The sequence below is a fragment of the Synchiropus splendidus genome, chromosome 10 (assembly GCF_027744825.2).
Source record: "Synchiropus splendidus isolate RoL2022-P1 chromosome 10, RoL_Sspl_1.0, whole genome shotgun sequence".
In the NCBI taxonomy this organism is placed as follows: domain Eukaryota; kingdom Metazoa; phylum Chordata; class Actinopteri; order Syngnathiformes; family Callionymidae; genus Synchiropus; species Synchiropus splendidus.
Window position 1 is genome coordinate 14,056,501 of NC_071343.1, and position 25,365 is coordinate 14,081,865.

Genomic DNA, 25,365 nt, shown 5'->3' on the forward strand with positions numbered 1-25,365 from the left:
CCCGCGTCGACGTGGTGGTTTCAGAGGAACCAGGGAGAGGAAGGGTTCCTCTTCAGTCACCAGGTCCAAAGCCCGTCAGGCATTCAGCAGAACCACCACTGAACCATCGGCCCGGCAGCCTCCCTCCATCACGCTGACCTACATTCTTCAAGCAGGAAACCTTTGCTGCCGAACGCCGGCGGCTTACAGATGAGGCCAGCACAAAGACGCCATTATTCCTCGGCTCATTTCAAAAAGATTCATTGATCATCAGCTGCAGAATTCCGGACTTCAACCGAAGAAACTTCCCACAGCTAAATCATGTTCCTTAAAACACAGTTTCATCACAAAATATCTGATCGTGAAAAGCCATCGAGTGTTTGAATTTCTCAGTAAAATAGAATTTCTCAGTAAATAATAAATGAAAGAACTAAGTTTTAAAATGTAAGAAGAGACCATCCACAGGTCTGAATGTCTATCATTAAAACCTTTTACTCATGAGGGGAATGTGTTGCATATCAGATACTAAAACATGACTTGTATATTCAATGTATAAATATAAAAAGATGAGTCTCGAGAAAATGAGCCCAGAATTACAATTTAAAACCGATTATTTATTTATTTATTATCATTCTTCCAGTACAAGTATTAATCTCTGAATTAATATTAAAAGTCATTTGTATTCTGACTGTTGAAAATGCTGGAATAGCTGATACTAAAATTCAGAATGAATTGAAATTGAGTTCTAATTTGATAATTCAGAGTTCTGAGATATTTAAGTCAGAATTCTAGGTTTAAAACGCAGTTTCTATATCTACGATTTCTATTCTCACAGGTCCGATATCTGATATGGAAATTAAGAATCACTTTAATCTGAAGGAAAGTATAGAAATTATTTAATATATTAACTTTTTTTTTATGTCTGAATATCTATTTATCACTTTTTTAAATTCCAAATACTGAACGTCTGAAAACAAAACTTGAGGAATTTAAAACCTGATTTTTTGTTTAGTTCAAAGCAGGAATCATGATAAAAGTCACATTATTTCTTAAATTCAAGTCACAAAAATATAAGGGTCAGAATTATTGCACAAGCTTTTTGTTTGAATATGTGATAATAAAACTCTTTCTGAGCTTTAAAGTTATAGAAGAAAAGTCTGGGATTTTTCATTTAGAATTTGAATTTCTGTTATGTTGTTAGATATAAGTTGGACTAACAATAAAGTTTGACTATAGAAGTCCAAATGTCTGATGTTAAAGTTATTTTATAATAATGAAGAATTTAAGTACAAAAAGTCAAAATCGGAATTTTAACCCCAAAGTGAAGTCAGAAACATCTGACAGACACTGGACTGTGGTTTATGAAGCCTGAATTATAGTGGAAAAAAACGGAAGCAATAAAAGCAATCCAAGGTAAACCAACACTGATTCATGTGTTCATACGAGAGTTTGGACAGTATCTGCCCTGCTGGACCTCCACACATCCATCAGGACAGAAACATCTGAAAGTAATCGAGCAGCCATAAAATCCCTTCAAAGTGCCGACACCGACGTTGGGAACAGATGGCCGAGCACTTCACTGCACACGTTTGTCATCCTCCAAAACAAATGGCTGCGAGGGGCTCGTGCAGCTGAAATACAGCGGCGCGCTGGAAAATCACTGGCAGGAAAAAAGACCACGTCGACGGAATTCTAATCAGAGGCCCACGTGAGCATGACAGAGTTTTGGCCGGAGCGACGGCCGTCACCGCGCGAACAGGAAGCACGAGACCTTCCTGAACGGTCGCACAGCAGGCGAGAACACAATAGCGGCGAGTAACGCGAGAAGACGGATGGACACGTACCTGTCTCTCCCCACAGAGTGTCATGGCTATCAATTTGCACGGCGTGCTCGTTCTTCATCGCCAGCAAACTCCTCACAACCTGCCAGAAACAGAAAGTCAGATTAATGACGCGCAGCCCGGATCAAATAAACCGTCCAGAGAACAGGCAGATCGCGGAGAGAGGAGGAAGTTCTGAAGACGATAATCGGCCTCCACAGCTGGAGCTTAAAGTTCAGCCAACACCGATTGATACAAGGCGGCTCGATGGCCTCCCTCGTGTGCCTCGCAGCTTCCCCAGTTCTGCTAGTCTGAGTCGGGCCTGGGATCAGTTCCGGGCTAATGAGGAGCCCGGGGTACCACCTAGGCCCAGCAGGACGGAAGAGATTGATCCGCGACCCGTCTTCACCGTCTCTGATGAGAACAACATGTCAAACCCTGAAGGCTCATCCCCGAGAACAAGATGAAATCTTCAGCCCTCCGCGCTTTCTGCGGCTCCACAGACGCCCGAGGCGCATCACAAAGAGGAAGAGACATGATCGTGTTGGCGGAAGAGTCACGCTGCTTCTGTTTTGCAGGGAATGCTTTTGCTTTTATGTGATTCGCTTCAGTATTTGGAGAGTGAACGGAACCAGGAGGAATTGGCTTCACATGCTCAGGTCAGAACCAGGCGCATGAAAATACCCGGCTCTAGGTTTAAATGGAAGAGCAGATCAAATGTAAATCTGGCTACACATACTGGTATAAGTTGAACATTTTTTGGGTTTGATGGAATGTTACAGGAAATTTATATATTTTTTGTGGATTTTACAGGTCCTTTCTGTCACTATATTTATATTTTCCTTTTTTTCTTGTGAAGTTTTACTTTATAAAAACATTAAAAAACATTTTAAAACTGTCAAATATCAAAATTCTAAACATTTTTGCAATTCAATTTATTTTTATTTAATTTTTTTTAATGAGAAAAATTAGTTTTAATGAGAAATCCTGCAAGCTAAAATAATTTTAAAATTCCATATCTGAATAGACATGAAAAGTCATAGCAATATTCTGAGTTGAAAAACTATCTGATAAAGCTTGTGTTTTTATGATACTGAAAATTTAAGTTCTGACAGTCTTAATTTCAGTGTCTATTTCGAGAATTTCTGACCTCACGGATCTAAATATCTGATGAGAAAAATTCAGATTACATTTTAAAAATGATTTTATTCACAACAATCTGTAGCTATAAAGCCGGTATTAAAATAAAACACGAGTCTGAGAGTTTTTCACCTCTAAAGTCTGAACATAAGATGAAATGAGTGGAATTTTTAACTTATTTTTTTGACAGTATCTAACACCAAATCTTTATTCTATTTTAAATATTTTTTATGATAATTTTTTTTTTTTATAATCACAAAAAAATATTGAGAACCACATTTTTTCAGATTTCACATTCTCAGACTAATGGTAGAATAATAGTAGAATTCAAAACATTACACATTATTATAGCCTGGATCTCAGGGGCTTTAAGTCACGAGACGCGGAACTGATCGTGACGACGGAGCAGGAAGATGAAATATGAAACGCAGCAGAACCGCTGACTGACTCAGCCATGAGAGGAAGAGAGGATGGAACTATCTGAAGTGTGCCAGACCTGCGTGTGGCCCATGCTGGAGGCGGCGATGAGCGCCTGCTGCAGAGCCTTGTCCTTCACAGCGCAGTCCTGCTGCGGCCCCTCCCCGCTCCACTCCAGGTCCAGCAGGTACTCCATGATGTCCCAGTGTCCCCTCAGGGCGGCGTGGACCAGCGCGCACTGGCCGCTCTTATCCCCGTGGTCCACCTGGAGAGGATCGACTGTCATCCACAGCGCAGGATTACACCCTCCCCTTTGGTTGGTCCGGCGACCCTCACCTTGGCCCCCCTCTTGCAGAGCAGCATGACCAGACCCAAGTGTCCAGCGGCGGCGGCGAAGCAGAGCGGGCTCATGCCGTTTTCGGCCACCACGTCCAAGCTCGCCCCGAACTCCAGGAGCAGGGCGGCGATCTCCTGGTGGCCCAGGTGGCAGTGGACGCAGATGACCGGAGCGTTGTTCAGCACTTCGGTGCGGTAATTCACGTTGGCTCCGCCCAGCATCAGCAGGCGGCTCACCTGCACCATGACACAAGTAAACGTTTATGTCACACCGATTTACTTTGAGGATTCGGAAAGAACGTCTCCACAAAGTCAAGTATATTCGGTTTCACTACTTTGTGAGCTCATCATTTTCATGTTTCCCCAGCTGGATCTGCTGCACGAGTCACGCTAACACACACTCTCCTACTGCGGGCGGTCTGAATGATGCACTCCCTCATTTCCCGTGTGTGTGTTTAATTACAGCGCGGTGTGTGTACTCTTCCACCGCATTACTTCACCGTCTACACTGTAGCTTTCTCCCCTCCCTCCTTCCCTCCCAACTGCACCGCCAGCTCTGAAGAGGACACTTTTGTCCGTCCGCCGCGGTCGCACTCTCTCCTCTGAACTCCTCACAGGCCTAGTTTTCTCATCATACCTGGCACAGGTGCGACTTTTCCACTGGATTTATAACACAATTCCTATGCTACACAACTGCTGCAAGACGTGTGTTTGGAGGGATTTAAAAGCAGCCTCCCAATACAACACAAAGGCAATGGGTGTTTAACTTGTCAAAAAGCACTTGACTTGGGAGATTAAATCTATCATTACTGGAACACTGTCACTGCGAAAGTAGGACAAAAAACACACTTTTTTAAAATTTCCTTTTTGTTTATTTTATGTTTTATATTGTGTTTTATGATTAAAAGCTGTAATAATTTTCTTATCTTGATAAAAAAAGAAATCCAATATACTCTTTACGGTACGTTTGGGAGCACAACAATAAATCACAGAAAATGTGACATGAAAGAAATGAAACAAAAACATCAGATTGATTCTTCGAATGTGTGTGTTTTTAATTCACCACATGTGAAAATCCAGTCGTCTAAATTAAATGTGGCAACAGTTATGCCTCAGAGATATTATCCTTATTTCCCAGCATCTTAAACTGCATGCAATTTGGCTGGCGAATCTAAACATGTCAGACTCAGAATCCTTATTTAAAGTGTGTTCCTTGGACTGGCCCCAGAGGGAGTCCAGGTCAGTGGGAGGTTGGAGTCAGCAGGTCAAAAAAAAGAGTCGAGACAAGCTGGAGTGTTGAGAGTGAACAAGCTCTGAGGTCATTTCACAGGAAAATAAATAAATAAATGTGAACTTCAGCGAACACGATCCATTACTGCAAGTTAAGTGTTACACACATTTAAAAACACTTCCTTGAATCTATTGTTGCCATGGTAACAAGTCAAAACTGATATATATATATAGAGGGACAGTAGTGCAGTAAATAAGTGAAAAAGTCGTGGATGTGACACATAATGTTTGATTTGCTGGAGCTTCGGTTTTATTTTCCAAATCAACAACTACCCAGTAATCAGGAGGAGTAGTTGGCAGATGGCTGACGTTCAAAAACAAAGTTGGCATGTTTATGGATAAGTAGATGGAAGGATGAGCCGCGGGAGTTTACTGACCCGGTGTTTAACCTCGATGTCTCACAGCTGCTCGGCTTGGCACACGATTACAAAGATGCCAGAAAAAGTTTGCAGAAATTATTTTGTCCAAGTTGCTGGGTGTAATCCGAGCGCTCACATATGGGAGGGTTTTAAACGGCACCTATGTTTTCATGGGGACCAGTGAGTGTCTCCATTTGAACAAAGCACGGCTGTGAATCTAAGATGGATCGGTCCACTCCAACTCTACTGAGGTAAGGTGTCGCGGCTCTCCTGACACCTTCCCCTTTGTTCTGAGGTCCAACATGACGCTGAGTCTGGCAACCCTGATCCTCTAAACATGCCACCAACCACGAATCCCAGGGGGTTCGGAAGCATTGACGGGTGGGATCCAGCCAAGTTCTAATCTGAGCAGGGCCACTGAGCTCTTTGGCACCTCACCAAGATGTAATGACTCTTTACAGAACCAGGCCGGTGGCCGGACCATGCCACCATCCGCGGCTGAAACTGTGCTGTGGGGATGAATCAGCCGTCCATCTTTTCATCGGTTTGCACAAGAACAACAGGCACCTCGCCGCTCTCTGTGTGAGGCTGAGAAGTCTCACGCCTGCTGGAGCTGTGAATCACACTCCCCAGGCGGTCGGACAGGTTTTGACCAGATCCACGTTTTCTCCTCATATGGAGGCTGGAAGGCACCGTTGAATCACTGGACCTCAGTTCAGACCCAGGATCCTTGTCTCAGGACAGAATCTTTCAGAGCGTAGACTGAGACCTACTGAAGTTCGGGGGGTGTTCTGCAAACACTGCACCTCTCTTGTTTCAAGTCAGTCTCAGGAGGAGCTCCGGTGCACCTACCTTCACATTGGGAGTGTAAAGGTTCCTCAGGGAAGCCAGGGCAGCAGACAGACCGTCGGCGCTGCAGCTGATCCACAGCACCTGCAGCACGCTGGACGACACCCCAGTCTTCTTACTCAGACCCTGAGAACGTCGACGCAGGCAGACGTGAGTGGAAGCTTGCTGCAGAACAGATGGAGATGAGGAGCATCTGTGGTACCTTGAAGATGTGAGCTTTGAGGATGTGATGTCCCAGCTCCATGGTCTGCTGCCGATTCAGTTTCCCTTCTTGCCGCGACAGCATGAAGGCCATGAGAGCGTGACCAGTCCTGGGAAGGGAAGCGGACACTGCCGTCACCGCACTCGCAGACAACAAGTTCCTCAAAACAGCACCAATAACAACACCCGCAGCCGCTGTCATGAAATCAAGCGAAAGGTGCACCAGTAAAGGAAGGAATATCTCAATATTTCATTTGCCAGGAAAACTTCCAACGCAGATTTTAATGAATGCAGAGCTTCATTAAAAGAGACATGCATGATTGCAGATCACTTTGATTGGATTCAAATTCTCGCCCCTTCACTGACAGACAGACGCTTTTTATCAGCTCGCGCATCCTCAATAAGCTTTCTTAACGCTTTTGTTTTTGGCTTTAGTGAGCGAGTTGCGAGGCGGTGGCTGACTGGAATATGAATTTGGGCTGTGGACCACTGCAGGGACGGAGAGCAGGGAGGGGAAAGAAGCCGGCTGAACTGATATCATCCAGTTTAATAAGTATGAATGACTGCAGTTTCTGCTGCGGCCGAGGAGGCTGCTGAATTACAATTAACACCAGGAGAGAGCCAGGAAAACAAGCAGCAGCACACGCAGATTCAAGTTTCTGCGCTGGCGAATTGTACTGCCAAACAGCGACGCAAGGGAATATATGTCCACGTTACGCAACTGGGGAGCTTCGCTTAGCTAACATTCTATGTTGCTTGTCTAAAGAATAGCTTTGAAAATATGGGGTTACGTACTCAATTTTGAAAAAATATAACAAATAAATAGAAAACTAAAAATCTCTGCCAAAGAGCTAACTTCGCATGAATCCAGTTCATATCTCATATCATCGTCATATCTCGACGAGGAATTGAACTAGCTAACTAACCACTAGTTCACCAGTGACGCTAACTAGCCAGGAGAACAATTTTAGTGAATTCATTGCTGTACTTCTTCCTCGTGAGCCGCAGCTGAACAGAAGATTGCTAAGATACTATTATCTGTTCCTCCTCCCATGAGCAAAGTGTCCGGAAAATTTCATTTAAATACGCAACATACAAGAGTCGGAAAAGACTTTCGTATGTTGCGTAAAACAAGATAGTGAAGTCCACATAAGCAACTCTCTTGTGCCTTGTTGGTAAATAAGAGACTTGATAAATACACTGTTTGCAACAAAAAAACCTGCAGGGTGAAGAGGAAACACAAATCTGCTGAATGAGTTTGACGAATTTCATTGATTCAAAACTTCCTGTTTACGTCCAGGGAAGCCATATTGAATTGCGTGGTGAGGATTCTCCCACTGTACGACTGCTGAATCCTACATTGGAAGGCGCCAATAGCTGGCTAGCTCTTTAGCTAGTTAGCTCGATAGATAGATAGATACCCAGATATTCACAATAACATAAGAAAATAATGGTAAATGATGTAAATAAAACATTAAAAAAAAATCTAAAAGAATGCCATCAAGATGAGAAGAAAAATACATTCGACTAGAGTAAATCAACAGTATCAATTGGACAAAAACTAAGTGAGAATGTAAAACAGCTATTTAGAAAACACTGTGTACATGTCTCACTTAAACCTCTTCTACATCCTTCACCACTTTCACAATCTTTCCAGCAAACAGAGTTTATTCTGAGGGGACCACATGGTTGGACACACGCCGACACTGACCTGGGGTCACAGAGGAAGTCAGTACTCTCTCCATCTGCTCTCCACACCAGCCACTCTCTGAAGGACGGGTGGCAGAACATTCGCGTCTTGTCCCGTCTTTTAATGAGGAAGCAGGACAGCAGCTCCATGCGTTGCTGAAAGTCCTCCCACATCAGCTCTCCCTCCACGTAGCCGGCGTTTATGGCGTTGAACACCTGCTCGTCGGTCATGGGGTGCAGCGAAGCCAGCGCCACGTTGAGGATGGGCAGCGAGCGCTCGAAGGCCGAGTTGGTCATGAACTTCATGTTGCACTGCAGCTGGTAGAGCTCGGCCAGTGAGACTGGCACCACTTTATAGCTGGCGCTCTTGATCACCAGGTGGCCCCTCTCGAAGAGATCCAGCGTGAGTTTGAGGTACAGGTAGGAGCCCTGGCTGCGCGATATCAGGTGGCTGCTGAGCTTCCCCACCGTCACGGGGTCGGCCTTTCCGTTCAGGCTGATGTTGCTCATGATTTCAGCGCTGCCGTTGATGCGGTACTGGATGTAGCTGTTGAGGTCGTTGCTGATCTCCTTGTTGTCATCGAAATCGTCCAGAGAGATTTTGGAGAACGGCAGAAGACTGGTGATTTCCTGAAGAGACAAGACACACACACACACAGTCAGATTAGTAAAACATCTGGGCCAAATAAATAGACGGGGCGAGACCCACTCGGCCCCAGGGCCGTCAGTTTGACACCAGTTGTACAAACTCTCTGCATTAATAAGCTCTTTTCCTTCCATTTAACCCAACAAGTGAACAACAAAATCAATAACGCAGCTATCTCACTGCAAGATCAGATTCCCAGCCACGGACTTCAGACCGAACCAGTCCTCCGAACGTCTTTCTTATCGGCATGATGTCATTGCGCAGCGGAGAGGCGACAGCTCTGAGACACCTGGAGGAAACAGGTCTCCGTTTGCACATGTGGACGTGAAGAAGGCAGGACTGAAGGGGTGGGGGCTGGATGAGACGATGACAGGGCTGAGCTGAAGTGCGAACCACAGCTCTCACATTACAGTCTAAGTCCCGGGGGTCCGAGGAATCGATGCGCCTTAATCCTACAATCCTGCTCTCGTGTGAAGAAACAGAAACACAGCGCAGTGTGATGACACCACTCACACAAGCACATCACACGTACTGTATGAAACAGGCAGAGACACTGCTCGATTCTGAGGCTATATTATGTTATTCATTTGTTTTTTTTATTTTATTTATAATGAGCATTTCATGCAGAGGTAGAAACCCAGCAACCAGCAATCACATTTTTTTAATTCCGTGTAAACACAATGGCTGAATCTGAAACAGCAATAAATTCCTTAAGCCTACGGAGAAGCTTGTTTCGGCTGCTTGTATTTGCGATCTTTTGGTCCCATGCTTGTGACCATATCAATACCGAGCCTTGCCTTCTGGCTCAGCTCTCTCTTCACTATCACTGACCAGTACAGCGTCTGCATCACTGAAACAGCCCCAGCAGGGATGGGATTCAAAGGTCATAGAACTGTTCCCCTCAACTATGCCGAGAAATTTGGCATACGACAGCCCCGGTGGAGCTCTCACATCATATTCCCAGAGTAGCCCACACAGGAGGCACTGGTAGGACAAACTCCTACACCCCTGTAAGGACCCTCTACAGCAGGTCCATTGCTCCAAACTAGGACGAAACCCTCATAGCTCCTACACTATGCAATGCTTGACCAACTGCCAGACTCTCACGCTGGCATTTTCCAGGAAGGCTGAGGAGTGTGATCCATCTTTAATCCAAGACAGGAAACTCCCAATTTTTTATCAGAAAGAAGTAGAAACTGAGAAATTCTCAATGTAACTTCATCATTAATAAACACACTGCAGCTCATAATACGAGCTCAGCACGTTTCGGTGACTGTTCACCCGAGTGTCACCATCTCTAGCCGCGGCTCGACTTAAAGTGACGCGACTTGTCTTTCCTCGTCACGCCGCCCTGACTCCCGGGTCACTTCAGCGACCTCATGAATGTTCTTGGCTGCGAAAGGATGAACTCGCGGGAGAGTTTAAGTGTGACGAGGAACCTGTCGCACACTTGTCAGGAGCCACCGAGTCTCATGCCGGTAATGGTGGTAGGAAGCAGACAGTCGAATGAAGTGTAAGACTGGAAATAACCCTCTCCAAGATAATTATCCTCTTCTTTCCATTTGTCAGAGGAAAGTACCTCCAAAGAAAAGAGAGAAGTCATGGTAGCTGGCGAGTCTCAAGTGATGGAAACATAACAGGGTTGTCTTTAGTGCAAAAGACTTTTGAAGCTTCAGGACACAAAACCACAGAGTCAGAGTCACACATTCCAGTCGTGGAACTTGTCAACTGTTGACTTAGCTTAGCAATACTTAAGGACAGCAACCAACGAAAACCAAATCGGAAACAGCTTAGATTGCGTTTTATTTTCAGACCAAGAATTGCAGATTTGTTGTCACTCCTCTCATTTGAACTGTCAATATGATGTATTGTAGCATGTCAGTTCTTTGAACAGTGATAAATGGAAAAGCGTGTGCTGAGAACCCGAAGTGGCTCAGAAGTTGTTTCCGCATTGGTCTGAAGAACGTAAAAGATCACAGCTGAAGACGTACCAACAAGCTGACTCGCACTGTGACCACCAGCTTCAGCCAGGGGGGGAATTTGGTGATGATTTTAGTGATGAATGAGGCGATGGTGTCCCCGTAGTCTGGCTTATGGAACTCCGCTTCGTTCAGGCCGTCCACTAAGATGATGAGATCTTCCTCCGGGATCTTCCTCTCTGGAAAGGCACGTGAGGATCAGTAGCTGGCAACAGGGCTTGCATCACTCTGCCAGTTACCTTTCCGTAGATTGGTCAGAGGTTCTAGGACGCCCCTCCTGAAAGCGGCCATGGGATCCTGGACGCAGGAGCGCAGACTCAGCATGCTCTGGAGATGTGGCTCTTTCAGGAGGAGTTCTCGATACGCACACAGCTGGTGAGCTCTGCACAGCAGGGCGGCGATGCTGTGCACAAACTCGGGGACCAAGCAGGTGTAGGTGTTGTCGGCCTGGCAGTAGTGATACGCCACCACCTGGAAGACAGAACCGGGAGTGATCAGACTTCACACTGAAGTTTCTGGGAGATGTGGATCTGAGCCCCATCACTAAGGCTGCTGCCCCTGCGATGCAGACTAAAGAAAATGAATGAATGGAAAACACAACCCAACGGACTGCCGTTCTGCAGAGTTGCGCAGGTAAAAAGCATATTTTGCAGCATTTATTTTACTCATTTAGTTACACTGGATATGCAAAACCAACCAACTCAGTGACTATAGTCCAAGTCAGACAAAGGAGGAGATAAATGAGAAGAAAAAAAAAAATCATTTAATTTGCTCCAATCGTTCCAGTCGAAGCAGCACTTTCTGTAGCGGCCCAGGTGGTTACGGCTTTAATGGCTGTGAGGGAGAAGGAGGGAAAGGGCAGAGGAAAGAGAAAGTCTCAGGAGAGGTTTGGTTCTGTTCTAATTACAGTCGGAGCTGACACACTTGCAGGAGGAGGAGCGACTGACCTGCTCCTCTGCCGACTGCGGCTCTGCAGCCAAACGGCTTACATGTTAAAAAACCTTTCGATGTCGAAGAATCTCAAGCGAAATACCGGCCTCACAATGTTTCAAGGAATGGAGCGCAGATGTTTCCTCTCTGAAATGAGCTCCAAATGTGACGAATTGTGTTATTTGTTCTGCTACATCCATGAAATTGAGATCATTTGTTGCTGCGGTACAAACACATGTGCTTCGTATAAAATATATTTCCAATTTGGCAGCCTCTCACTTAAAAAGAAAATTGTTTATTTAAATGTGCTGCGCAATGAAATGCTTTTCTACGCACAACAGCATGAAAGCCAGGCGTCTGTTAATACCGTCGTCATCTGTTTAGGATGGCGTATAAACAGCGGAGGCTAATAAATCTACCTAAACTAAACAGCATTAAAAGGAGGCCCTTCAGAATAAAGTTATTTATTTTAGTGAAGATCACAATAGACGGCCAGAGGAAGCACCAGAGACGCCATGTCTTCTGCCATGTCTATTACACTGGAGATATTACTGTATAGATCTGACATTTATTGATGCAGCGCACACAACTGCTGCATATTAACATGAAAGCCATTTGCTCTTTAAGACGATGGCGACCGCTCTCAATGCTCTCCCTCGGACCACTGTTGACCTCAGATGTATTAGCTTGACGCAACCACCATTGGTTTTATTGGACTGACATCAAAAGGAATAAATACGGCATTCATCAACTCTTGCGTGGAATACTGCAGTTTTATATGCAGATTTGACTTCCAATATACACATGGTATATTTCTCAGTATTTCTGCTTTCAATTTACCCACATTTTCCTTCATAATGGTTATTGAAGTTGGTTTAGTGTTTTCTTATTTTTGTAAACATTGTAGCTAGACTTTCTTAGACCTTTTGCAACATCTTGTTTCTGGTTATTATTATTATCATTATAATATTATAGTATTGTTATTGTATTATTACCTTATTGTTGCATTATTATGTTATAATTATTAACATGTTTTAACACTAGCACACCTTTCTTTGTTTTTCTCATCCTCTGGTTTCCTCCATTGGCTCCTCTGTAGATGATATTTGGTAACTACACACCCAGTGATGGACTGGTGACCTCTCCCATGTCTACTGCCCTATGTACCTGGCTCAGTCTGCAGCCTCACATAAAGGAATATAAGAATAAAATTACGCACACACACCAACCTGTGTGCGCCTTTTGGCAAGCTATGTGAGCGGACTACCTACAAAAGATGGCTAGTTTTATCTGGAAAAAACATTGTTGGATGAAGCACTCAAACCTTGTTTTTCTCACAAATGTTCACCAACTTACGCAGCAGCGAAGACCCACTCTTGTTTAAAATAACAGCAGATGGGTCTCTATTTCGGTCCCAATATACACATCTCGCCTATCACCTTTCCAAATGAACCAGTTTTGCAGTTCAATCTTTGACATGTCAACTTCTCTTTCAGCAGTAAAGATAGTTTAAATGCAAGGCCATTTCAATAAGTCAGCAACAATAATGATCTTCATCCATCAGCTGCAAGTGCATATTCCTTAAGAAAACACTGGAATGTTCCGGCCCTTGCACTGCAGAGATGCTGCTTGCATTAAACATTAAGATTGCTTTCATGGTCAGGACTTTAACTAAGCTCACTGCATCCCATATTAAACAGGCCGGAGCCATTACTGCGCTGGGAAATCGTATGATAATCCCGACAGTGCCGAAGACCATCCATACTTCATTGGTTCAATACCCCACAAATGACCACAAATCATATCGCAGCGCACGTGAGAGTAAATCAAGCCGGGGGAACAATCGCATCTCATACATACTGAAAGTGCTTTGCTGCGACACCAGCTTCCTCTGTAATGAGGGAAGGGCTATTAATGACAAGCACACACTGGGGGAATTAAAGCAGAGGGGCTGAGTGTATCAAACTCTGAGCGCCATGAAGGGGAAGAGCCGACACAACGGTGTAAATTATCAACAGTTTTATAACGTCGGCGTCACTCCTCGCAGGCGACCTGTGAGGCGGCTGCGCTCACAGTAAACATCTTTTTATTTGCACTTCACACATTAAAATCACAGGTGGAAAAAGACTCAACTGGAGACAGCGACAACAGCACTTCAATCCTCCATAAATATAGGAAGATAGGAGCTTTAATTGTTCCATCAATTCAAATTAGTACTTACAAGGTGCCTTCATTTCCGTACGTAGTAAGAGTAGTAAAGAAAAGCTTCTTGTATTTCCAGGTGCAATTGGAAAAAGTATCTTTAAACGCTGGTTGATTTAGGAGAGATTTTCTTCAGGGGTCACAGGTGGACTGGAGTCTCTTTCAGCTACTTGTGTGTGTTATTGTTTTCCTGTTGCAGCCAAGGTCTGTGCATGTGCTCTCCATTGCCCAAAACAGTCCCGTCAGAATAAGCATACTGCGACACCCCCAGTGTTTATCGGGACGTACCTTAGCGGCCAGGCGTTTGACAGCTTCCTCCCGGCGTCGCTGGATTTCAGGGGTGGACGGGCAGCTGTTGCTCCGTAACGTGTTGGTGGCGCTGGAAGGTGGCGTGGGCTGGGGAGGTTGGCTGAGCGGAAGTTCTGAAATGGCCCCTCCTCCGCCTACGGAGCGACACCAGAAATATGTCAGAGCAGATTCAATAATACTTTAAGGACAGTGAGGGACTCTGAGGGCCGCTTACTTTTGGGTGAGGCGCTCGGGCTGTTGGACGCAATCTGCCTCATGCGACCGCCATGGCAGCTCAGCGCTACAAGTCGGGAGATGATCGCCGTCTTCCCGTAGCCCACGCTGCCCACCACCACAGCGCCTTGTTTTCCTGTGGACTCGCCGGCCTTCAGGACGTCTTCCAGCTCCTGAAAAAGCCAGTCTCGACCCACGAAAACAGAATCCATGGTGATACTGGGAACCTCAAACAGCAGGGGTTTGAGCATGATATCCACAGGTTTGTAGGGGGAGAAGCGGGCTGAGGGGAAGTAAAACAAAAGAACAATTAAAGTTTCCAAACACAGAAAAGCAGTGTTCATTACTAAGTCAACAGAACCTTGTTTTTCCAGGTTATACTCTTCTGGAAAAACACATTTCATTTCTCCTGAGAGTTTGAATATAAACAAACTAAAACACAACTGGAGTTTTCATTACCAAGTTTGCCTGAAGGCAATCTTTGTTTGCTGGCCAAAATTGTATTTTTAATTGTCACTCAACTCTTTCGGAAGACAATTTTATTCCAGGAGACACACTGGGGTTTGTCTTGTAAGAAATAAATGCTGACTGACACTCTAACAAAGTGAACAGAACCGAATCCAAATACGCTGAGGCAAGATTTTTCAGGTGACCAACATCTCCAGCTGCAGTCACCTTTGGAATCCTGAGGTGGCCTCCCTCCTGTGCTGTGCCACGGCAGACGGATGGAGGTCCGCAGTGGAGTGTTGCGCTGCTCATCCAGGTAGCCCAGGTCCTCTAGCTTTGTGGAGCTGGTTGCTGCAGAGAAAAAACCCACAGAGTCAGGAGACAACGCTCTTCTTGTGCAGATTTATTTTGTGAGTCAAGTGAGGAAGCATCCAGGTAGTGCGCCTTGACATTTTGAAATGTAGCTGGGAGCACAGAGAGCAGCAACTGTGGAGGAGCAGCATCAACAGGAACGTCTTAGTCTTCAAAAAGTAAGAATATATGGACACATAGACGGAGACTGTATAGTTTACAGAAACGTTGTCTGCATATTTTTGCAGTCTACAGAACTCAAGATAAAGCCTGGAATAGTTTCAATAATTTAGAATATCAGCAAAAATAGTGGTTCTCCTCTACTTCCACGGTGGAGAGGAGAGAATTGAATTATTGAGGTATTCAACAGATATCAAACCTGGACTCTGTCGGAGAGCAGTTTAGCTTGACACAGAAAAAAGAGCATTCTGAAACGGCTCATTCGCCTCACAGAAACTTTTTGAGATTTCAAGTTGGACCAACAGCTACAGCTGGTTTTAGTACGGCTCGGGAGAGTGTCTTTCTCACTCTTGCTAGGGTGTTGACCTGCCGGACCAGAGCCTACAGTCTCACTTTGGTCTGAGAGTATCCTCTTCAACAGGTGTCAAATTTGGCCAAATATCTAACAATACAAATGACGCATCTCTATTTATTCAAGCGACTTTGATGTCAGTCTTGAAAGTGACAGTGATGTCAAAAACAAAATAAAACCAAAAAACTTTTTAACAGGTCTGTCAGAGCGAAATTCAATGACCTTGCTTAAGTGCGGTCAGATGTTCTGCTCTGCATTCATTGTTAAACATGACCATGGTGATGCATTTTCTCCGACTTGCTCCACAGAAACAGCCTTCCTAATGCTTCATCATCCTCAGCAGTGAGAGTCTGTCACAAACACGGAAGTCTCTCATCGCTCCCTCGTTCCCCTATTTTCTCCCCAGGATGTCCAACTAATTAAAAGCCATCTGCTGACAACGGGAGAACAGAAGAAGCTGCCATCAACGCAGCTCTGCTGACATTTTAAAGCAACAAACAGAGCCTTGGTTATCAGTTCCGCCTAGGAAAACACACTGATGGATGATGGATCAACTCGGCATCACAAAGAAATGACACCCTTAACCAGCCAACTACTCACATCCCACAGTCGAATCAGTAGTCCTCCCCTGAATGAGTGCCCCTCTTTCCCATCACTTCGGCATGAATGGAAGCAAGTCAGGTGCGGAACCTTGGCTGAATCTAAAAGGCTGCTCCCAGTGGATGAGCTCATTGAGGCCAGAAGAGCGATTCCTCTGCCCCACTGCTCCCATGCAGGCACACTGGCAGCATTCAGCTGTCGGGCAGAAGACTTGGCATCTCTCTCGCCCGCTCTCTGCCGGTCGGGCACCTGCTCTTCCTCCAGCATCCTGACCTCACTGCACATTACGCTTTCTTGAGAGTGATGTCACTGACCGGCTATTACAGAGTCATGGCAGGAGTGCGGTCAGGGCGGCATGAGAAGAGGGAGAGTCAATTATGAACCAGCATATGAAAGCACTTTCACAGTGCAGCCAAGACAGAGCACAGATCAAAGACAACACTGAGAAGATACTCAAGCGAAGGCTTTTATGAAATCCACAAGGGCCACTAGACAGTTCAATACATTTGCCTGAGCCATACGATTCAAAAGTATGATGCAGAAAGAGAGGACAACCAGGGCGTTGTCTGCACTCTGCAAGAACAGCAGCTGACGCACAGTCACCTTGGATAGTGCTCGCTCTCTGTGGAATCACGGGGTCACATATTGGGCTCAAACCCGCTGCCTTACTTGACCTCCAAGATGAGGTTTCTTTCTGTTTTTTGAGTGAAAGCAGAAGTGAAAACCAACATCACCTCTGACCTCCACAGGGCATTGCTATGGACCTCTCGGGAGGACATATCCGGAATAGTTAAAACTTAACTTTTGAAGTGATCTGACCTCGACCAAGCTCCGCCTCCAGAGGCCCATTGGCACAGCACATTTTGAACCTTGTAGTCAAGTTGGAAAAGGCTTAAAAAAATTGAATACACGTCCCATACAGGTACGTGTCTGACCTTGAAAGCTTTGAAGAATGTGTCATAGTCAAGATTTATGAAACATCGCAGAACACCGTATTTTTAGAACGTCATTTTGCCATTTTTTTCCTTCAAATATTTTTTTATTATACGCCAGAATATAATATTTATGTTTTGTCCACAGCTCTTTCACGATTTATATGAAATAATACACAATCAAATATCAATTTTACGATGAAATTAAAGAGATGAGTGAGATGAAGTGTCGGATACAGGCAAGACATGTTGTGGGACAGTTTCACGATTCCCACTGCTCCTCCGGCGAGATGACGCCACCTTAAATGCTGCACTCATTTATACAATTATTGCTCATCATTATATATACTCAAGTAATTGTGTTACTCGCGCATTTTAAATATCCCTCCGACTCCTCACGGCCAAATACCCCCCACCCCATAACCACCTCATCCTCCACTGTCCTCACATACCTTTACTCACCTACAAAGATGCAACCCACACGACACCTTGGAGTCAATGGCTGCTTGGTCTTTGAAGCTACAAAAATGTGTCAGGCTATATTCTGATGAAAATACTGCTCTCATTTCCTTAGGCAGTTTGGCCCTTTGAAAGCTGCGCTGCTGCGAATTCCATGACAGGCGAGAACTGCACTCGTCTTCCCATTGATCTGTCTTTTTCAACGCGCCATACCTCTTTTATCCGACGGCCTTCCATTTCCAATTGCTTGTTGCTTTATTTCCAAGTCACGCAAGGTCACGCGAACACAACAGCGATGAATACCTAGGCTCCACTGTAAAAAACTGGCGCTGCCATGGCTTTCAGAATAAAAACTTACATCACCAAAAAGCACCGCTTCATGAAAATCAGTTTTCTATAGACATTAAGAACAGGAAAAAGAGAGCCTCAGATGAACTTTCTGGTCACGATTTTGCATTTTCTACTCACAAGGTTTTACCACAAACAAGAAACTTTTGATCTCAATGACAACTTTGCTTCGAACTTGTATTCATTCAATTAAATAAATGCCAGTCCTTCTCTGGGCATAGACCTATTTTATATCTTTTACATTTCATATTTATATTTTTATTGTTTAATTTACAAACCAAATTTCCCTTGCGTTTAATCAAGTTTTTCTCCTCACACACTCATTTAGATCTGGAGCCATGACCTCTTTGGTGACACCCCACTTTGGCTAACCAGGAATTCATCATCCATATTAATAATGATACGATCATCAAATTAAAGCCCTGTACTGAATTTCAATGGAGCTCCTCAAGGACCTGACCCCACCACGATCGTCTTCAGTCACATCGAGCTGGGATTTCCGACCACAGAAGATACACACCGTAGTGTCAGGCGTTCACAGACGCTCCATATAAATGACGAATACGCTACTCCATCATCAGTGGCAGCAGGTCGGTGTCAGTCAAGTCGAATCAGGCTCTGCCTCTGCAGCCACAGTTATGTCTGATCCGGACTCCTCGGTGCTGAAGCAGAAACTTTAAAGGATCTTATAAATCCACCAGCTTGTTTCCTTCACTCCTGCGGTGACCTTCAGACACCAACAAAGCAGTGAGTGAGCACATCCAGGCAGATGTCACCGTGACCTTTACAGACAGCTCACGGGTTTGAGCGAGATATTACCACCGGCGCGCCATCGAGATGAGTTCAGACTATGTAATGAAGTCCAGATGTTTTCATGACAGACTTTCAAGGTCCTGCTGGACAACACATCCTTGAACCTGCTTGTTACACTCCATTAATTTAAGACCAGAGACAGACTCCAGCATCCATTATCAATGGTGGAGCGAGAACAGAGCGTCCTGGAGATCAAAGTCGATCCTTGTCTTTTTGCTTGCTCAGGAACTTGGAGGGTAAACGCAAAAATACGCCATTGTCTTGAACCAGATTGCATGACATAAGACAAGTTGTTTTCTTTAGATGAAACGGTATCTCAAGCCTGATCAAAACATCTGTTCTAACATGAGATTTCCATCAGATCTCCTTAGCTTTAGAAGAGCCAGGCACTTAAAATACAGAAAAAATATATTTTTACAGATGACATCTCTGAGTAAATTAATTCAGAGTCATTTTTTATACAGCAAAGTGAGAATTCAGTTGTGCATGGAAACATGTTCCTAACACTGCGCATATGACAATACAGACAAGACAGAACTTTGAAGTTGAATAAAATTCTGTTTCTGTTTATCATTCAATGAACTGAAATCAATGGCCTAAAGTCAACGGTTGACATTTTAAGAGGTGCATCATTCTTTTGTTTTCAATTAAGAGGCAAATTCTAATGTTTTTGCTTTTTATCTTTCACTGACGCAGAGACACACTTAGCCTTGAGTTGCGCACAAAGAGTCTTTTAAGAGGCGAGGTTTGAAAAAACAATTAAATGGGACACAAACTTGTATACATGTTCACATGATTTGGTTTTTAGCCAATAAAAATTGAAATGATAACCCCAGAAAAGCACTCAGAAAGCGCAGACCTCTGTTTTCTTGTTGTTGTCCTGCATTTATTTGACCTGCGTGATGTCAAATTGACCCCTTAAACAACAGCATATCACAATAATGATGTGAAATTTAAAGCCTTTAAAGCTTTCTACTTCAGTTCAGTTCATCACCAGTGTCAACACAGGGTCATTGAGTGATGTTTCAGGAGGATCTGGGATAGAAGTGAGTTGTTAGCAAGCAAAAAGGTGCTAAAACTGGATTATTTTTCATTATCCAAACAAGGTATTTTATTAAACAGCATTATGAGCAAAAGCTGGGTGTTACGTGGACATACTGTATATTCAGCAGCGCGATACTGGTGCACAGTGTGTTCAGTGTTAAATGGAGTGCAAGGAAACAGTTGAACACACGATGAGCTCACAGTGCTGCTTGACATTCTCCCACAGCCTCAGGACAAGTAAGCAAGTGCGATGTAAATGATAGCAAGCGCACATTCCTCCTCACACAGGCGGTAGAGGGGCTCGTCGTTATGTACATCTGCTCTGGCACGAGACACACGCGATGTTCGCCCCGTCGACGTGCAGCAAACTAGTCAACGGTTTCAATTTACATAAATAACAAGGTAAATAATGAATTTATAGTGAAAGTGGGTTAATTCTCAAGAACAGAGATCTAAATACTATTGCAGCAACTGGAGTTGTTTATGTTTGAAGCCTCTCTGAGCTTCTGTCAGTAGTTCAGTCAGAAAGTCTATAACATTTTTTCCAAAGAAAAAACGACCTTGATGCAGAGCCACATCTTAGAACGGAGTTGTCCCCCTGACCGACTGTCGCCTCACCCTCTCACGACGTTAAATCAGAGGTGTGAATTCCCAACGTCCCCAGAGGACGCTGCGATGACATCATCCCTCACACTCGCACACGGAGGAACACAAGAACACACGTCGAAGAGTGGAATATTTCCTGCTCTGCCCGCTTTATGGGCTATTATGTGTCTGAGGCACTCAGGTTTACGTCTGCAGCCGAGGAATGATGAAATCTGATAGAAGTTATGGACTCGCGGAACAAATGAGTCGCCGCACAATAGATTTGTAATGCGGGAACGGGTTCAACTGCCGGCTGTAAAAGTGTGCTGTTAAGGTTTTCGCAAAGAACAGTAGCAGAATGGAATAAATGCTGCCTGCCTGGGCCAATAAAGGGCACAGATTACACCAGTTTTGAGTACCCCGTCGCACATGACTACATTTTTAACATTTAAATACGACCCGACTCAGGAATTACACAGCCATTTAGATGGGTGTTAGAGGGAGCTATTTGTTTTTGCACAGTGCTGAGGCGAGTGGCAAAGTTCTGCACAGCACGTTATCAAGACTAAACAACTCTCAGCGCGACGCCAAAACAACTTGTGCTGACCGGCACAACCTGAAAACAAGATTAGGAATATTCCGAAATGTGATTAGATTTATTGAATGACAAGGTCAGACACCGACAGAAGCTAAAATAGAGCGAAGCAGCGTGTTGCTAACCCCTGGGAATTGTGAAGGGTGGGGGTTCAGAGGAAGGGGGTAGCATGGGATATCAACAACTGTGACAGCTGGGTGGATGTGGAGCGCTGAGCCATAACAGGGAAGTCCAGGGCAGGAATGCAGAACAGATCAGTCATACAGAGGTCTGTGCTTATGTTTAACGCAAGAGGCGCAAAGCACAACAGATGCCTAATCCCAAACTTTTGGTTATTAACCCCCAGCTCCCCTTCAAGTCTGTGCCTTTCTCTCAGTTTATCTGCTTGAATGTGTTCATAAAATATCTGTCAAGCAAGAGTCCGATTCAGTCGTTCGGATCTGTCTGTCAGAGCGTCGCACAAGGACAAGCAAAAAAGTCAAATGAGTGACAGTCGAAGCCATTAAGGGGAAAAAAACGGCGTCTTTTATCCTTCAAACAGTTTCCACTATTGTTTTCTTTTTCTTTCTTAACAAGCAGATCGTCACAGGTCTTTGCCTTATTTGGTCATCCTCCCCAAGAGCTCAGCTAAGTGCGGAACGTTTCAGGAGAGACGTCACGTGACAAAGGACAGCCGGGCAGGCATCTGGACTGATCTGGATCTGGACTTCAAACAACTTTAAATCCGAATCCCTCCCTTCTGATTATGACCTATAAAATTAGTAGAAAGTATCTGGGAAGTTCTGGCTTGAAAATGCAAAAAAAGGAGTTTACCTGCGACTGAATTGGGCCTCGGCATCATGAGGAGAGAGGACGTCTGGTGTGGGTACTGAACTGGTCCCTCAGGTGAGTGGCATGTTGGGTGTGAAGGTCCTGCTGCCCCGGATGAGATGCTGGTGTGATGCTGGTGGTTTATCCGGGGCGAAGTGTCGCCGGACCCCACAGCAGCGGCGTTGGAGTCTTCCTCTGCCACAGGGGAGCAGGTGTCGGCCCGTACGCTCTGCGCCAGGCCATGGCGCCCACTGCTTCTCAGGCTGCCGTCCTTGGTCCACTCCAGGCTGGAGCCGCTGCGGTCGTCATTCTCAGAGGAGCTGGTGATGGTGGCTGCGGAAGAACATCGTCTTCATTTGGACATGGAATTTGGTGGGTTTACTGCATCTTGAAACTTCACTCCCGTTATTAATCCGTTTCATCTCAAACATTTGGGAGGGCTGAAGCAGATCAGGGCGCTCTACCGACGTCATGAGCCGCGGCACCGATTTCAGTCATGTCGGAGGAGGATTCCGGCCGTCGATCTACTTGACCCTGATTACATCACTGCTAATCTGGATTTCATAATGCAGCAGTCCATTACATCATGGCAAATATTAATGTAACAAACAGCTTATGGAGTTTGTGACGGATGCAGTGTGTACTTGAGCGAGTCATGCGTAGAATAAACACACATCGTTGCAATGGGGAAGATGAGTTGGTTGGGTGGCTTTTTTGGGAGGGAGTCGCAAGAATCTACTGCATTATGGTTCACAATTTCTCATAATAACACTAACTGCCATCCCATGTTCTCCGTTTTTACCGCTACCTCAGAGTTTATGTGATCGCCCGTCTCTCTGTTGGCAAAACTGGAGAAGCAAATTCCGTGACATTTTCAGGAAACGTTTGTAATGGGATGAGCAGTGGATTATAAATTGAGGTGCTGTTCTGGATTACCATGACAGATTCATCACTCTGTAGTGAGAGCTGCAGCTCTTTCACCTCCACACTTGCTCTGTGTGTTGTGCGAGCGAGTTCTACTGTCCTCTGCTGCCCCACGGAGCTCAATGCTATCAATGATACTACAAATGCTTAAAAAGGTAGTCCATCAAAACTGTCATATTATAATCCCTGAATGTTTTCCACTTGAATATCTGATCTACAACCTTCATTCTTCAATTCTATTAAGTATGGCCTCCATAATTCACTATTTGACTCTGCACCAGAATAACCTTCTTTTTGTTATATTTGAAAAATGGTATCAAATCATAAAATACTTGCAGCAAAATTACTAGGCAATTACTGAGTTTTAAAAATCACTTGGCAGAGCTCTGCACTCTGGAGTCATTCTTCTTGGACCAACTGAATTTTCCTCTTATAAGCGTGTTGAAATCCCAAAACTATTTCCGTAATTCTAAGTAGTTTTGAGGTAACTAGGACAGTCCAGTCTTCAGAGGGTTTGTCACATGGCCACCTCAGCTGTAACTTAGCTTTATTTGTATTGCTAGAATAACACGCAGCAACTATAATGACTATTAGTCATGCCATTTTTACAGCATGCTCAGCTGGAATTCATATTTTCTTGATCAAAATGTTAAACTGAACATTGTAACATTAAACAACATCTGCAGACAGTGTGTATGTGCATTTCTAAGGATGAATTACACAGTTATTTTGGTTGACCGACTCACAGGCCACAATGGTGTCAACAAAGTATGACTAAAAAGTCAAAATATATGTGTCATATATCGATTTTATCATCCAACTATTTGGTTTAAACCTCCCCTCATTGACACAGCAATCTCTCACCCTCTTCACTTCAAAGTGAATGGCCTCCTCCATTACAAATAGCTTCGCCGCTTATTCCACAGAGGAGCCTTAAAAGTAGCGGGGACAAAATTAATGTGCTTTCGCCATCAGACTCAAAGTCAAGCTTCAAAGAAGAATGGAACATTAATCACCGGCACAAATCTGACTTTTGGACATTCAACGTAAACCCTTTTTCATGTCTTGCCAAAGAGCAAAGTCACACGGAGCCATTTGAGGTTCAGAATGGAACGATGAAAGCAGATTTGCATGGCAGGCAACGGTCCGCGACTGTGATAAGCTGTTGTGCTCAGACAGAACACAGAAACATATCAAACAACAGATTTCTTGATGTCCTCCTGAGCTATACAATCACTGACTCACACTCTAACAAGGTCCAGACTTGGAGAGAAAAACATCCCTGTAACTCAGACCTCTATTTATTAGGAGCATATATTCAGCAAATGAAGCCATCCCAATGTTCATTTTCAGAGGAGAACAGATCGATCCTGTCATTCTCTTCATCTACCCAATGTCACAGTCTGAGTGACACACACATCAGCAGTGTATTTGCCAACTCTAAAGAGCCTTAGTGCGATGATGATTGCCAACACGCTGGACCTTCGGCAGGAAAGCTTAGAATTGAGGTTACATGTGACCTAGAAAGGGTCTCCTTGGGTAATAAAATGGAACTGATGGACTCCCAGCGCAGCTACTGTGTAACAATACCTCAGAAAGGTCAACAAAATGCGGTAAACGAAACCAACACCCTGGTTTCCAGTCTCAAAACTCACCTATAATTCCACTGTCCTTACTCTCGAGCGTGGAGCTGGGGGTTGTTATGGTCCCACACGGGCTGCAGCGGCTGAGTGGGGGGCGACTTGCTGTGCTGTTGAGCGTGGAACATGGGCTGTCGGTGCTGGGGGACGCCGTGCTGCTGGTCAGTGTGGAGCAGGGGCTGACGCCCTGGCTTGCAACAGAGCACTGGGGAAAAGGACAGTGGAAGGTAAGACATGTAACGTCAGGCAAGATTCACTCTGGAGAAGGAGAAGAAAGAAGGTGAAGAAGAGCAAGACAACCATTGAGGTTCATTGAGATGATAGGTGTGAGTAAGGAGGATGCAGAAAATAGGTTTTCTCCTCGCAAATGCCACAGCTTGAATCCAGTTTCAGACAATTCTAGATTTGGGGTGAACCTGCTTCCTCTCTGTCTTCTTGGATGGGATGCTTTGGGACACTCCCAAAACATGAACTGTCCATTTGGGAATTCAGGCACTAGACCTCAACAATCCCAAACAGTGGAAGAATGTTTTCCACCACTCTTTCACCTTTATACGCGTGACGACAAGCTACAGCCTCAACTCATTGGAACCAAGCACCACGACTGCACTTGCTCATCTAATACACCCCCTTGAAAAGTAGCCTCTAAAGATCGAAACCATCCAAAATGTCTGTTGTTCATAGTTCACTCTGAAAGGAGAAACATAAATTACAAGTATCAATGACCCATAAATCAGATCACCTAATACAACAAGCCAATGGTCAGTCCATCACATCTTCTCACATAAACGGACCACAAACATACAGACGAATCTTTTCTAAAGAGATTCTAAAGGTGTTTTTATCCGGACTACAGTAGGACAGACAGACCGAACACACAGGCTCCACATGAAAAAGCAGTGCTAGTTTTGGTACCCAACTTCTTT

At 44.7% G+C, this 25,365-nt stretch overlaps 1 protein-coding gene across 2 annotated transcripts in view; it reads right to left on the minus strand.

Moving 5' to 3' along the window:
* tanc1b (tetratricopeptide repeat, ankyrin repeat and coiled-coil containing 1b) overlaps positions 1–25,365 on the minus strand; it is an 85,941-nt gene that overhangs the window by 8,384 nt on the left and 52,192 nt on the right. For both annotated transcript variants that reach the window (XM_053876172.1, XM_053876173.1), the window contains exons 6-18: positions 24,455–24,644; positions 21,879–22,208; positions 15,035–15,157; positions 14,361–14,642; positions 14,126–14,280; positions 10,945–11,176; positions 10,718–10,884; positions 8,103–8,710; positions 6,393–6,501; positions 6,194–6,316; positions 3,693–3,929; positions 3,436–3,621; positions 1,824–1,902 (exon numbers count right to left, since the gene is read on the minus strand). In XM_053876172.1, the coding sequence (XP_053732147.1) occupies positions 1,824–1,902; positions 3,436–3,621; positions 3,693–3,929; positions 6,194–6,316; positions 6,393–6,501; positions 8,103–8,710; positions 10,718–10,884; positions 10,945–11,176; positions 14,126–14,280; positions 14,361–14,642; positions 15,035–15,157; positions 21,879–22,208; positions 24,455–24,644 (2,821 nt within the window). The remainder of the gene's footprint in view (positions 1–1,823; positions 1,903–3,435; positions 3,622–3,692; positions 3,930–6,193; positions 6,317–6,392; positions 6,502–8,102; positions 8,711–10,717; positions 10,885–10,944; positions 11,177–14,125; positions 14,281–14,360; positions 14,643–15,034; positions 15,158–21,878; positions 22,209–24,454; positions 24,645–25,365) is intronic.